Raw genomic sequence first — 12,338 nt, 5'->3', positions numbered from 1 at the left:
AAATGCCCTACCCACGGTACTATCACTGCAGGCCCTAAAACAGTGTCTCTTTACCTAAATTAGCTAACCACAGGCATAAAGATAGTTGGGTTTTTTTGTTTATTTGATTTTTGAACCGCACTGTTCAGGGATTATCTGCACTCAGGGATCACTCCTGGTGGGGCTCAGGAACCATATGGGGTACTGGACATCGGATCTGTATTGTTTGTATGCAAGACAAGCACCCTACTCAATGTACCCTAAAGGTAGTTTTAAAAGGATACAATTCAATATCTTAATCAGCTATTAACCTTAATAACTTCATAATGTTTCCAAAGAGAAAAAAGTTATGTTAGCTATAAACACATTAGGAAGTCATGAACGAAGCTACAAAGTTATGCTATAACCCTTGGTAAAGCATCCAAACCCTGAGCATTGGCTCACTGGAATCTAGTCCGTTCACAAAGCCATCGAATGCTGGGTTATGAAACTCCGGAGAAGTGGCTACAAACCAGTATATCTGCAGTGTCACTGGTAGGTCAACTGTCATCAAAGAAAAAAAGTGCAGCAAGGACAGCGCAGGATTGCTGAGGGTATCGAAGGAACCATTTCTGTAAAATCAGGAGACCCCTTACCTGTCTGGAGCGTTACCTCCTCGGCTGCCTTTCGGGCCACTCCTGCAGAGCATTTGTTCATCCGGTAGGCCTAACACAAAGGACAGAAATGTCACTCTGTCCTTCTGTTCCTCCATACAGTAAGAAACCCACACTGTTCTAAAACCCAGTTTAACTCAGCAAGGAAATAAGAGTCAACAAATCTGAAGGCCAAATGAAATCCAAATGGAATAAATAAGAAATTCTATGGCTAGCTCCAATAATGAATGCAATTGGAGTGCCTCTGGTGACTGCTTTTATTTTCATTTTTTGTTTGTTTTAGCGAGGCTCGGTGATATACAATACTGCTGATGATGCCCATAAATGCAACACCATCCCCAATATCCATGAACCCACCTTTCTCCCCAGAGATGCCAACACCCTTCCCTCTCAACATCCCTCCACACTAACTCAGTTGTGTGGATCACTTCTCCCATTGTGTTACTTCTGGCCTTGGATTATTACCTTGCTGAGTAAGAAAATACCTTTGCCTCCACTTATACAAGGTACCTAGTGAGGTCAAATTCATACAACAGAAGCTGAAGACACAGCTCAATGGGCTGAGCACTTTGCATTCAGGAAGCCGGGGTTCTAGCCCTACTACTGCATGGTCATGGCCAGGAGTGACCCCTAAGTACAGAACCGGGAAAAACCGGAAAAGCCCTGAACACCATCAAAACAAAACAGTGCACACAAACAGAATGATGATTTTCTGTGGGAAGGGGAAATGTGGAGCCATTGTTTAATGGAGATAGAATGTCAGTTTTGCAAGACTAAAGATATAGTAATAATGATAGCACAACGATGTACTAAGTGCCATTCATCTGCATAATTAAAAATTATTATAATGGTGATTTTATGGAATATTGATTTTACTACAAGTAAGTGGAGGGAGAAGCAGAGGAAACTAAATCTGTCACCCTATACTTGGGTTTCACAAACTGCACACGACTAGCTATGCCTTCATCACTTTACTCACAACCACTGAATAACTATCATTTTTATTTAACTATTATTTGCCCATAAAAGAAGCCAGCTGGAAAACAAATGGGTTATTTTGTTAAGAAGCAGAAGAGAAGGGGCAGGCCGGAGCTACAGTACAGTGGGTAGGGTGTTTGCCTTGCACGCAGCTAACCTGGGTTCAATCCCCAGTATCCCATATGGTCCCCCAAGCAACTGCCAGGAGTAATTCCTGAGCGCATTGCCAGGAGTGACCCCAAAGCATCGCTGGGTGTGACCCAAAAGAAAAAAAAAAACAGAAGAGAAGAGGGTATGGTGCCGCCCAGCAGGTCAACCTATACCTGCAAGGTGAGTGCATCAGCAGCCTGATGGTGCCTTCAGGCTTCCTAAAACCCCAAAATTATCGCTGTGCCTCTGGCCGAACCCCAAGAACTTGGGACCAAGTTTCTCAAGAAGTTAAACAATCAAAAGTTAGGTATGTCAAAGTCATACCCACAAACAACTCCAGTTCAGCTGTATAAGCTCATTTATCGGCCTTGTTTCAGAAACCCATACATAAATCTCGAAAGAGATCAAAATCAGGCCATTTAAGCATATTACGGGCCATGATTCAGAGACTCACAAATGAATCTTGGAAGAGAGTGGCATGCTGCAAAGATGCTTCCAGACCCCAAATATTTAAAAGATTTTAAAATTCCATGAGCATGTGGCCACTTTACAGCTGCATGACATCACTTACTATTCATAACAAGCGATACAAAATAAATCATTTAGTATCTGCCTATGGAGCAGGCTTGGGTAGTGGTGGGAAAATTTGAAATAATGGTGGCGGGAAGGTATAACATGGTGGGACTGGTGTTGAAATATTGAATGCAAACAATTATTGTGAACAACTTTATGAAAATAAAATTTAATTAAAAAAAATGTCATGTGGAGGGGCTGAAGAGATAACACAGCGGGTAGGGCATTCCTGGGTTTGATTCCCAGGATCCCATATGGTTCCCCTGAACACTGCCAGGGGTGATTTCTGAGTGCAGAGCCAGGAGTAACCCCTGTGCATCACCGGGTGTGACCCAAAAAGCAAAAAAAAAAAAAAAAAGAAAAGTAATGTGGAGTTCATGCTGCTTCAGTCAGCTTAATCAGTGGTTGAATAAACAGCAGTACTCCTACATTTGAAAAACAAAAAAAAAAAGAAAAAGAAAGAAAGAAAGAAAGAAAGAAAGAAAGAAAGAAAGAAAGAGGAGAGATTCAAACCATTCTCCCCTGACCAAAAATGATACTTAACTAGGTGTTTTCGACTCTGCAGATTGGGTGATAATATCACTAGCAAATTCAACATTCCAAAGGCTCATGAACATCTTATATATGGAGAAAAATTGAATACTTACCAAGTTTTCAAGTCCATAGTCAGCCTGAGCAATACTAGTACTGCTGAAAGTATTTGTTTCAATGATATCTGCCCCTGCCAGTAAGTACTCCTGCAACAAGAGATAAGTAATGCAAATGTGAGCTATTTTAGGAGCCCTGTCCCCAACAACAATTGTTTTTATTGATCATTATCATCACTAAGCAACTTCTGGCCACTTCCTGAATGGAAGACACTACAGAAGAGGTTAATGATTTATTTTACAGAAAGGTAGTGGTGTAAATAAACAAACTGAATTTTATCAAATCCAGATAAAGTTTCATCACTTCACTAAGTTTCAGTTTCATTTGTGAAAGTGTCATAACCCTCCTTCTTTGGGAGAAAATACAGATATACGATCCAGTGTCTGGCACGGAATAGGCATTTAACAAATGTTGGTTCAGTTCTCTTACCTTTTACCTGCTTTAGCATGATCTGCTCCCCACTGAATCACTATCTCAGCACTACTTCTGTGATCTCAGTTCTAAATGTGAATATTTCAGTTCACATCTCCCACTCCCTCTACTCTCTTAGTAAAACCTTGAGAAGTTGATACCCTCCAGTTCTTTTTCTAGTTTCACTTTTTGGACACACTCTGGCCAAAGTCTGATGAAGACTCTGGAATCTCTCAACACCATGATTTCCTAATAGTGAGTAAAACCAACCCTTGCCTATACTGAAAACACTGAAGAAAAATTGGAAATTAAAAAAAAACAAGATTTACATATATATATAGGAAGTCAAAATTACACTAAATAACCTCATTACAAAAATAAATAAACTATGATATCTCTATTTTATAATTTTCTATATGGCTAAAAACATTGCATTGCTACATACATCCATGTAAAAGATTTCAAAAGAATTATTGAGCCAAAAAAAGGTTAAAATGCATACATACATACAAATAATACTATGAGTTTAAACACATATATACACATATATATATTCCACAAATTATGATGGTTCAACTTTACAATGTATAAAAGTACCCCATCCACCCCCAAGTACACCAGAGGCTACTATGGTTTGGGAAATACTGCAATCTATTGCAATCATAAGTTAATGAAAATCTATACACATTCAAAGCTTGCTTGGAGAGCCCAGCAAGCTACCGAGAGTACCCCACCCACACAACAGATCCTGGCAAGCTCCCCTGACGTACTTGATATGCCAAAAACAGTAACAACAAGTCTCACGTTGGAGACATTACTGGTGCCCGCTCGAGCAAACTGATGAACAATGGGAGTACAGTGCAGTGCTACATATATATATATATATATATATATACACACACATACACACACACACATATATATAACACATGTATGTGTACACACATACACATATATGTATATAAATAACAAATGAATCTCAGCGGAGAGCAGCACTCCACAGAGAAGTCTCCCCACCCTGCATCAGGCTGATATCATTGGGGCACCTCAGAGTGGAGGTATGTCCCCACTCTGCCCCAAATGAACCCCAGCTGCCACAAACCTGCAGAACCCAATCGCCACCATGTTCACAGCCAACCATCACAGGCTCATCCTGAGCTTCCCAAGCATGAGAATGAATCTGCTGAAAAACCCAGGTACGCGGGAACAGTGACTAAAAACTCCAGGCTTCACTGAGTCGGGGTGGGTAACCTCTTCCTATCTCCCCGCCTTTCCATTTTCCTGGCATTCCTGCCCAAGAACTGCCCCTGGACTCCATTTAAGCGCATTCGGGGACATGATCCAGAGACTCACAAATGAACCTCCGAAAAGAGCAGCATGCCACAGAGATGCCTCCAGACCCCAAATAATTAATTTAATTTAATTTCCCAAGAATGAAAGAAAAATTAAAAACAGCTTTCTCACCTCAAAATAAGGATAGTAAATTAACCAATAATATACATATGAATCAGGTTATTACAAAGGTATTAAAACCACTCTTCTAGATATTTAATACTCATGCTATATAATTAAAATAACAAATTATAAAACAGTATGAAGCAATAAATTGTAATTTAATTTCAAAATTCCGAGTATAAGAACTAGATTAAAATATAAATTAAAAATATAAATAGCTGTTCTGCCATGATACTGACAAGTATTTTGTTTTAATTTTTCTTTTGTTTTTTTCCATATTAACTAGCTAGACCTTATTTTCACAAAAATAAACATCTTTATAATTAGAAGACATATATCTTAAATCCAATTAAATTTCCTATAATATTGTATAAAATTTTTAATTTCTCTGAAATAAAGTTTAAATGTTTTTCTTCTCATTCTTTAGCCTGTCTCTCAACCTTCTTTCCTGCAGGCACTTGTAGTGCAAATATAACTTGGACGTTCTAGTAAAATCAACAACAGGAGATCTAATCTATAGTCACTGACTCCACTAGAAATAACTGTGAGAATAATTCGGTCCTTTTCCCTTTATTCATCCATTGAACACAAGCATGGTTTCTACAGCCAAAGAATTCCAGGGAGTCTGACTGGAACAAGCAGTGGGAAAACTGAATGAAATACAAATTATTGGTTAGTTTTAGAAGTACTTGGGGTCTTTATTTAGAAGTGTGATGATGCTGTTGTGAGCAGAAATAAGCAGTAGTAATTTAACTCTTGTTCATATCAATTAGCTACCAGTAAAACTGGTTTCTTTATAAACAGTTTTGTTGAAAGCGGCAGGGCCTCAGAGGAGGAGGGAGAGAGAGGGAGAGAGGGAAAGAGGAAGAGAGGAAGAGGGAGGAGGAACTACCTGCCATAGGGATGGAGCGGGGCAGGGATGGGAGGTAAAGTAGGACCACTGGTGGTGGGAAAATTACACTGGTGAAGGGATGGGTGTTGGAGCATTATATGACTGAAATCCAATAATCAACAACTTTGCAATTGTGTATATCACTGTGATTCGATTAAAAATATAATAATATTTTTAAAAAATGGCAGGGCCAGAGAAAATAGTAGAGCTGATAAGGCACTTATGTTGCACACAAGAGGCCCTGGTTCAATCCCCAGCACCACACACGGTGTCCGGAGCATGCCAAGAGTGATCCCTGAGCACACAGCAAGGAGTAAGCCCTGAATACAGTCAGGTGTGCCGCCGCCCCCCTCACCACACCCCCACCCCCACCCCCACACACAAAGATTTTGCATGTGTGAGGCCCTGGTTTAGATCCGTAGCAAAAAGAAACCACAAACAAAAAAGAAAAAAAATCAGAATGTTTCAAAGGCCAAATGAAACTTCCCTTCTCTATCACCTTATCTTGAATATTCAACATAGTATGTAACTTTTATTTGGAGTCAAAGGGATCCCTTCTGAACAAATGACTTCTGTCTTCCTTAGCATACAAAGACTGTACACAGTGACCCGTCCTTGGCATGCAAAACTGCTCAGAGGATGGAATGAAAATATTAAGAAGCTGAAGACTCTTTACCTTATGAATCTGATAAATGATATCTGGCTGAGTTATGCTTAAAATGTCATTGTTGCCTTTCAGGGGCCTGGGATGCGCTTTAAATTCTTGCCCTCGGAAGTCGTCTTCACTCAGCCGGTGCCGCTGGATCATGGTCCCCATCCCTCCATCGAGCACCATAATCCGCTCCCGTAGAATGGCTTCAATCTCACCGGGCTGCGTTTTCTTCATCTTGGCTTTAAAGAAAGCTTTGAAAAAAAAAAATTGACTTGAAAAAAATTCACGGGGAAAATGTGAGTAGAGAGGGACTTTATGATAATTTCTAGCAATTCACAATATGGAGTAAGGGAGACACTCATGAAAGATGTACTTACAATTCAACAGTATTAAAAAAAATGAAAAAAACGCCACAAAATATTTAAGTTGAAGGCCTAATGATGCGATCAAGATTTTTTTTTTTTTTTTTTTTTTTTTTTGCTTTTTGGGTCACACCCGGCAATGCACAGGGGTTACTCCTGGCTCATGTACTCAGGAATTCCTCCTGGCAGTGCTCACAGGACTATATGAGGTGCTAGAAATTGAACCTGGGTCAGCCGCGTGCAAGGCAAACGCCCTACCCGCTGTACTATCGTTCCAGCCCCTGCAATCAAGATTTTACACAAAACAAAATCCCAGGTGAAGCTCCAAAGCCAGGCTATACTTTCTGATTTCAAGACAAGGCAACATATAGCTGTGGCCCTCTGATTCAAATTTGATGAGGTTCTCAAAGCAAGTCTTCAGGGTTCTTTATTAATTCTGTGCACAGGCTCCATTATTAGGGAACTTTAGCACAGTTTAATGAAAAAAATCAGTAAGTCCAAACTGCCATTTCAGTCATTAACTCTGACTCTCCCCTGCCTACTGGAATCAGAGGTTTTGCTCACTCTCCCTCTCCTTCTCCCTCTCCCTCTCTTCCTCTCCTTCACGCCTCCTTGTCCCTCCCTCTCCCTTTCTCCCCCTCCCTCTCCCTTTCTCCCCATCCCTCTCCCTCTCTTTCTCTCCCTTCCTTGCCCTCACACTCTCCCTGTCCTGGGCCTCCAGTTAGGAAACATTAGTTTAAATGGTCATTTTACCTAAATCAGAACGCAGATTCAAAATGCTGATGGCATTCTTCACACAAATGAAACGAAAAATTCGAAAATGTGTCTTGGGGCGCCAGAGAGACATTACAGCTGGTAAGGCAATTACATCTCAGCAGGGCACCTGCATTCAATCCAGCACCACATATGGTCACCAAAACGTGCCAGGAATGATCCCTGAGCATAGAGCCCTGAGCACTGCTGGGTGTGGCCTAAAATCAAATGCAAAATAAAATGTGTTTTGAATGACAAAAGACCGCAGATTAGCCAAAACTATACAGAAGGAGCAGAACCAAAGAACCAAAATCCTGATTCAAACTATTTATAAAATTTTGGTAATCTAAACAGTACGCTATTGGAATAAAAAACACAGATCCATAGAACAGGATTGAGAGACCAGAAATAATGCATTAATCTACAGATAACTAATTTATGACAAAGGTTTCTTCAATAAATGGTGTTGAAAAACTGGACATTAGAAAAAAATGAGATTATGGGTCAGAGAGAGTACAGTGGGTAGACATTTGCCTTGCACGTGGTCCACCTGGGTTCAATCCCAGAAACCCAAATATTTCCAGAAACTCAATCAGTCCCCAAGCTCATCAGCACTAAGCTCAGAGTCAGTACTGCAGAGTCAGTACTGACTGCCTGAGCACAGCTGAGTATAGCAAAAAAAAAAACAGACAAATTGAGCAAAAACATCATTAATTCAAAATTGATTAAACACTTGAATTAAGCCTGAAACCAAAAACTACATGGAAGAAAAACTATCAGCTCCTTAACCTTGGGCTTTTCTTTATGAAGATTCTTTTTAATTTTTTTTTGAAGATTTATTCCAATAACAAGAAACTACTGCAAAAAAATAAATACATAAGAGTGCTTTAAACTGAAAAAAAAAAAAATCTAACAGCAAAAGAAACCACCATCAAAACATGGGAGAAGGCAAAAAAAGTGCCTGCCACAGAGGCAAGCTGGGAGGCGGGAGGGAAACTGAGGACTCTGATGGCATGTACAGTGATCAAGGAAGGAATGTTGGGACAGTGTACACATGAGATTGAAAAGTGAATCACAAATGATTTAACTTTGTTATTCATGGTGATTCAATTAAAAGGAAACTTTTTAAAACATGGAAGAAGTTATTTTGCAAATTATATACCTAATAAAGGGTTAATAGACAAAACAGATGAATAGGGCCAAGAGAGAAAGTTCACTGGGCTGAATGCAAGCTTTGCTTCTGGGAAGTCTGGATTCAATCCACCACACAGCCCCCTGGGCACTGCCAGGAGCACTCCCAGCACACAGCCAGGAGTAGCTGGGAATAAAGAGTAGAAAATGTTAGAAATGGTTAACTATCAAGGTACAATTTGCCTATTAAAAATTACACACACACACACACACACACACACACACACACACAGAGCCAGAGAGATAGTGCACCATGGCAGGGCACTTATCCTGCACACAGCTGACCAGATTTGGTCCCCAGCACCCTACAGGGTCCCCGATCACTGACAGAAGTGATCCCTGAGCACAGAGCCAGGAGTAAGTTCTGAGCATCACTGGTGCGGCCCAAAAAGCACACACAAGGGATTGGACACAAAACTCCTCTGCAACTAAGGTCCTTAAAACTCAATGTTTTAACTAGGATGCTAAAACTGGTGCCTGGACCCTTGTGACCAAGCTGTCCCTGTGGCCACTGCTCTAAAGAAACTGAATTTCTCAGTCAGGGTATTGCAGGCAATAAGGATCTTGCACACAGGGAAGCTAAGTCTTGCCCCAGTATTGCCTCTTCCAGAAAATGTAGGGAAAGTGAGGTTTGCATTAATCAATTCTGAGGAGTTCTTTCCGTTCCTTTACCCTGAAAGCTGGTATAAAAGGATTCTATGTGCTCAAGACTATGCTTGTCCTATATTTCCTATCCAGAGAACCCTGTGTGACACTACAGACACATGCTCAGGTGTATATATAAAATTACTGGAATTGCTTATCATTGTGGTTAAAATATATGGTGCCTCTGTTGGAGAATTTGCTGATAAACTCAATGAGCAAAAGAACTGACCAACTACACAAAGTTGGTCAAGCAAAGCAACAACATGATTCAGATGGAAAAGTCACAGATTCGCTCAAAAGCACCATTACCTTTCTGAGTAATATTGCTATAGCCTTGGAAGTTATTTATTAGAATGGTGCAGAGAATACAAGGAGGTAAAGAATCTCCTGGACTTAATACCTGTTGGGAATATGGCACATTGGAAGGAATAAGAACACATGATAACCTAGGGTTGGAAGTGTGTGGACTAGAGTACTTAGGCTCAGCGGGAATAGGAGACAATTTTCAAGTGCACTGCAGATCTAGAGCTGCTGGCAAGAAGGCCCAACCAGCCTGAGCAATAGTACAGCATGTATGGTGCTTGCTTAGTGCTTGCCTTGCATGTGGCTGACCCGGGTTCAATCCCCAGCATCCCATATGGGTCCCCAAGCACCAACAGGAGTAATTCCTAGGAGGTTGGGCATTTGCCTTGCACGCAGCCAGCTCAGCCGAGAAAGCTGGGTTCGATTCCTCCACCCCTCTTGGAGAGCCCAGCAAGCTAAGGAGAGTATCTTGCCCACGCGGCAAAGTCTGGCAAGCTCCCTGTGACTTATTCAATATGCCACACACAGTAACAACAAGTCTCAAAATGGAGACATTACTGGGCCCGCTCGAGCAAATCGATAAACAACGGAAGGACAGAGCTAGGAGTAGTGCCTGAGAATCACCAGGTATGGCCCCAAAACAAAACAAATCCCAAAGAATTCAAAATTAACTAATAAAAAGGCGGGGACAAGAAGTATCAAGTAAGAGATAAACAACTATGATATCCCCAAGGGAAGGACAGGTTGGATCTTATAACTGCAGGGATAAAATATTTCTCAGTGACAGTTCCAACTAACTACATGAACAAGTTCTAGACTGAAGAGGGTTACTAGCTCACTTACCATGAACTTCCTTCTCCATTTTTTTTCAATGTTTGGGCCACTCCCTGTGGTGCTCAAATCTGTGCTCAAGGGTCACTTGTGGTGGTGCTTGAGTGACCATGTATGGTGCTGGAGATCCAGCCAAGGTTGGGCGCGTGAAAGGCAACCACCCTACCCACTGTATTATCTCGGGCTTCTCAATTAAGTTAGCATGCAACCACCTTCCAGAGCTAAAGATCCTCATTCCATCATAAAATAGCTACTCCCCTGGCGGGGAGGTAGTTCAAACGGCAAGTATGCAAGCTTTTCATGTGGGGACCTCAAGGTCCTGCTGAGCACCCTTAGGAGAGTCCATCAGCATGGGCAGGAGCAGAATGGGGAGAGTGAAAAGCCCCTGAAACGGCCTTAGAAAAGAAAAGTTTATTCATTAAGAGCTGACTTTGGGGGCCCGGAGAAATAGTACAGTGGGTAGGGTGTTTGCCTTGTACCCAGCAGACCGGGGTTCGATCCCCTGCATCCCATATAGTCCCCTAAGCACCGCCAGGAGTAACTCCTGAGTGCAAACCCAGGAGTAACCCCTGAGCATCGCAAAAAGGAAAAAAAAAAAAAACAGCCGACTTTGGAGCTAGACAATGGATAGTACATTGGCTAGGGCGCTTGCCTGGCACGCGGCGGACAACAGAGCTGACTTTGGAGCTGGACAGATAGTACAGCGGCTAGGGCACTTGCCTGGCACGCGGCCCAGGGTTCCATCCTTGGGCCATCCCATAAGGTCCTCCAAGCACCGCCAGGGGTAATTCCCGAGGAGTAGTGAGTGCAGAGCCAGGAGTAATCTCTAAGCATCGCTGGGAGGAGCCCAAAAACTAAAATAAATAGAGCTGGCTTGTGCTAAGCTCCTGAGCTGGGTTTTTGATTTGGGGGGAGTTTTTGCTTTTGTTTTTGTTTTCTGATCCCTGAGCCAGTATCAGAACCACTTGTCATAATTAGTCCGGAGGGGATTTTAAAGCTAGCGATGATTCTACGCACATAGGAGTTTGCAGAGACAAAAACTCGCTCGGTACACACTAAATGGCGTTAAGTCGAGCAAAACTTCCAAAGTTTTGGTGAAGATATTCCCAGTCTAACTGCAAAGCTGTTTTGCATTTGGGGGGAAAGGGGAGTTTGGGGGGATGGGGTGGGATGAGGGGGCTTGTTTTGAGCATTTGGACAGATTTGTTCGCCTGGTAAGGAGGAAGTGTAGGAGGGCGAAGCAACGGAGCAGAAAAGTGGGACCACAGAGCACCTGGCAAGTACAAAGGTGCCGGCCGCCGCGGGGAGAACTGGCTGGGCATCTCCAGGTCTCACCTCGTAGTTCGAGAGGCCGAAGCGTGCGGACAGTGTCGCAGCCTTACTGGAGGGCGTGTGCAGTCGGGGCGCCGGTGACAATCCACGAGACTCCCGGTCCAGGCAGGGGCGCGGCCAGCAGCCCAGAGCGAGGCCGGCCAGCTCCCGGCGAGGTTGCCACAGAAGGTCCGAGTCACCGGAGGCTCGGAAGATTGCCCACCCCACCAAGCCCGCCAGCCAGCCCGCCCGCCCGCCCGCCGCCCCGGGGCCTTCCAGCCCGCGGGGCCTGAGTTCAGCGACTCCGGAACGCTGGGCCGCTACAGTGGCTCCAACGCGTGCAGGCTTTCCTCCAGGTTCTCAGCACGAGTCTGGTGACCAGACACGTGCACCCAGGAGCCGGCCCCCCAGGACACCGGCGTGGACCAGCAGAGGAGGATGAGGTAGCGGCCCGGCGTCGGGTTTCAGCTCCGCGGGGTAAGAGGGGGGGGGGGGGGTGGAGTTAGAACTATGTTGTCAGTTTCAGTCGCGCCTCTGAGTGCGAGGCCCCG

The 12,338-nt window shown here is 43.1% G+C and overlaps 1 protein-coding gene across 1 annotated transcript in view; it reads right to left on the bottom strand.

Moving 5' to 3' along the window:
* MTR (5-methyltetrahydrofolate-homocysteine methyltransferase) overlaps positions 1 to 12,003 on the bottom strand; it is a 124,922-nt gene extending 112,919 nt beyond the window's left edge. Inside the window, exons 1-4 of the mRNA XM_056113598.1 lie at positions 11,812 to 12,003; positions 6,416 to 6,630; positions 2,981 to 3,070; positions 615 to 684 (exon numbers count right to left, since the gene is read on the bottom strand). Of these exons, the coding sequence (XP_055969573.1) occupies positions 615 to 684; positions 2,981 to 3,070; positions 6,416 to 6,625 (370 nt within the window). The 5' untranslated portion in view covers positions 6,626 to 6,630; positions 11,812 to 12,003. The remainder of the gene's footprint in view (positions 1 to 614; positions 685 to 2,980; positions 3,071 to 6,415; positions 6,631 to 11,811) is intronic.
* Positions 12,004 to 12,338: the final 335 nt, after the last annotated feature.

Source organism: Sorex fumeus, unplaced genomic scaffold (assembly GCF_029834395.1).
Source record: "Sorex fumeus unplaced genomic scaffold, SorFum_2.1 ptg000021l, whole genome shotgun sequence".
Lineage (NCBI taxonomy): Eukaryota > Metazoa > Chordata > Mammalia > Eulipotyphla > Soricidae > Sorex > Sorex fumeus.
This window is presented reverse-complemented; position numbering and strand designations above follow the sequence as displayed.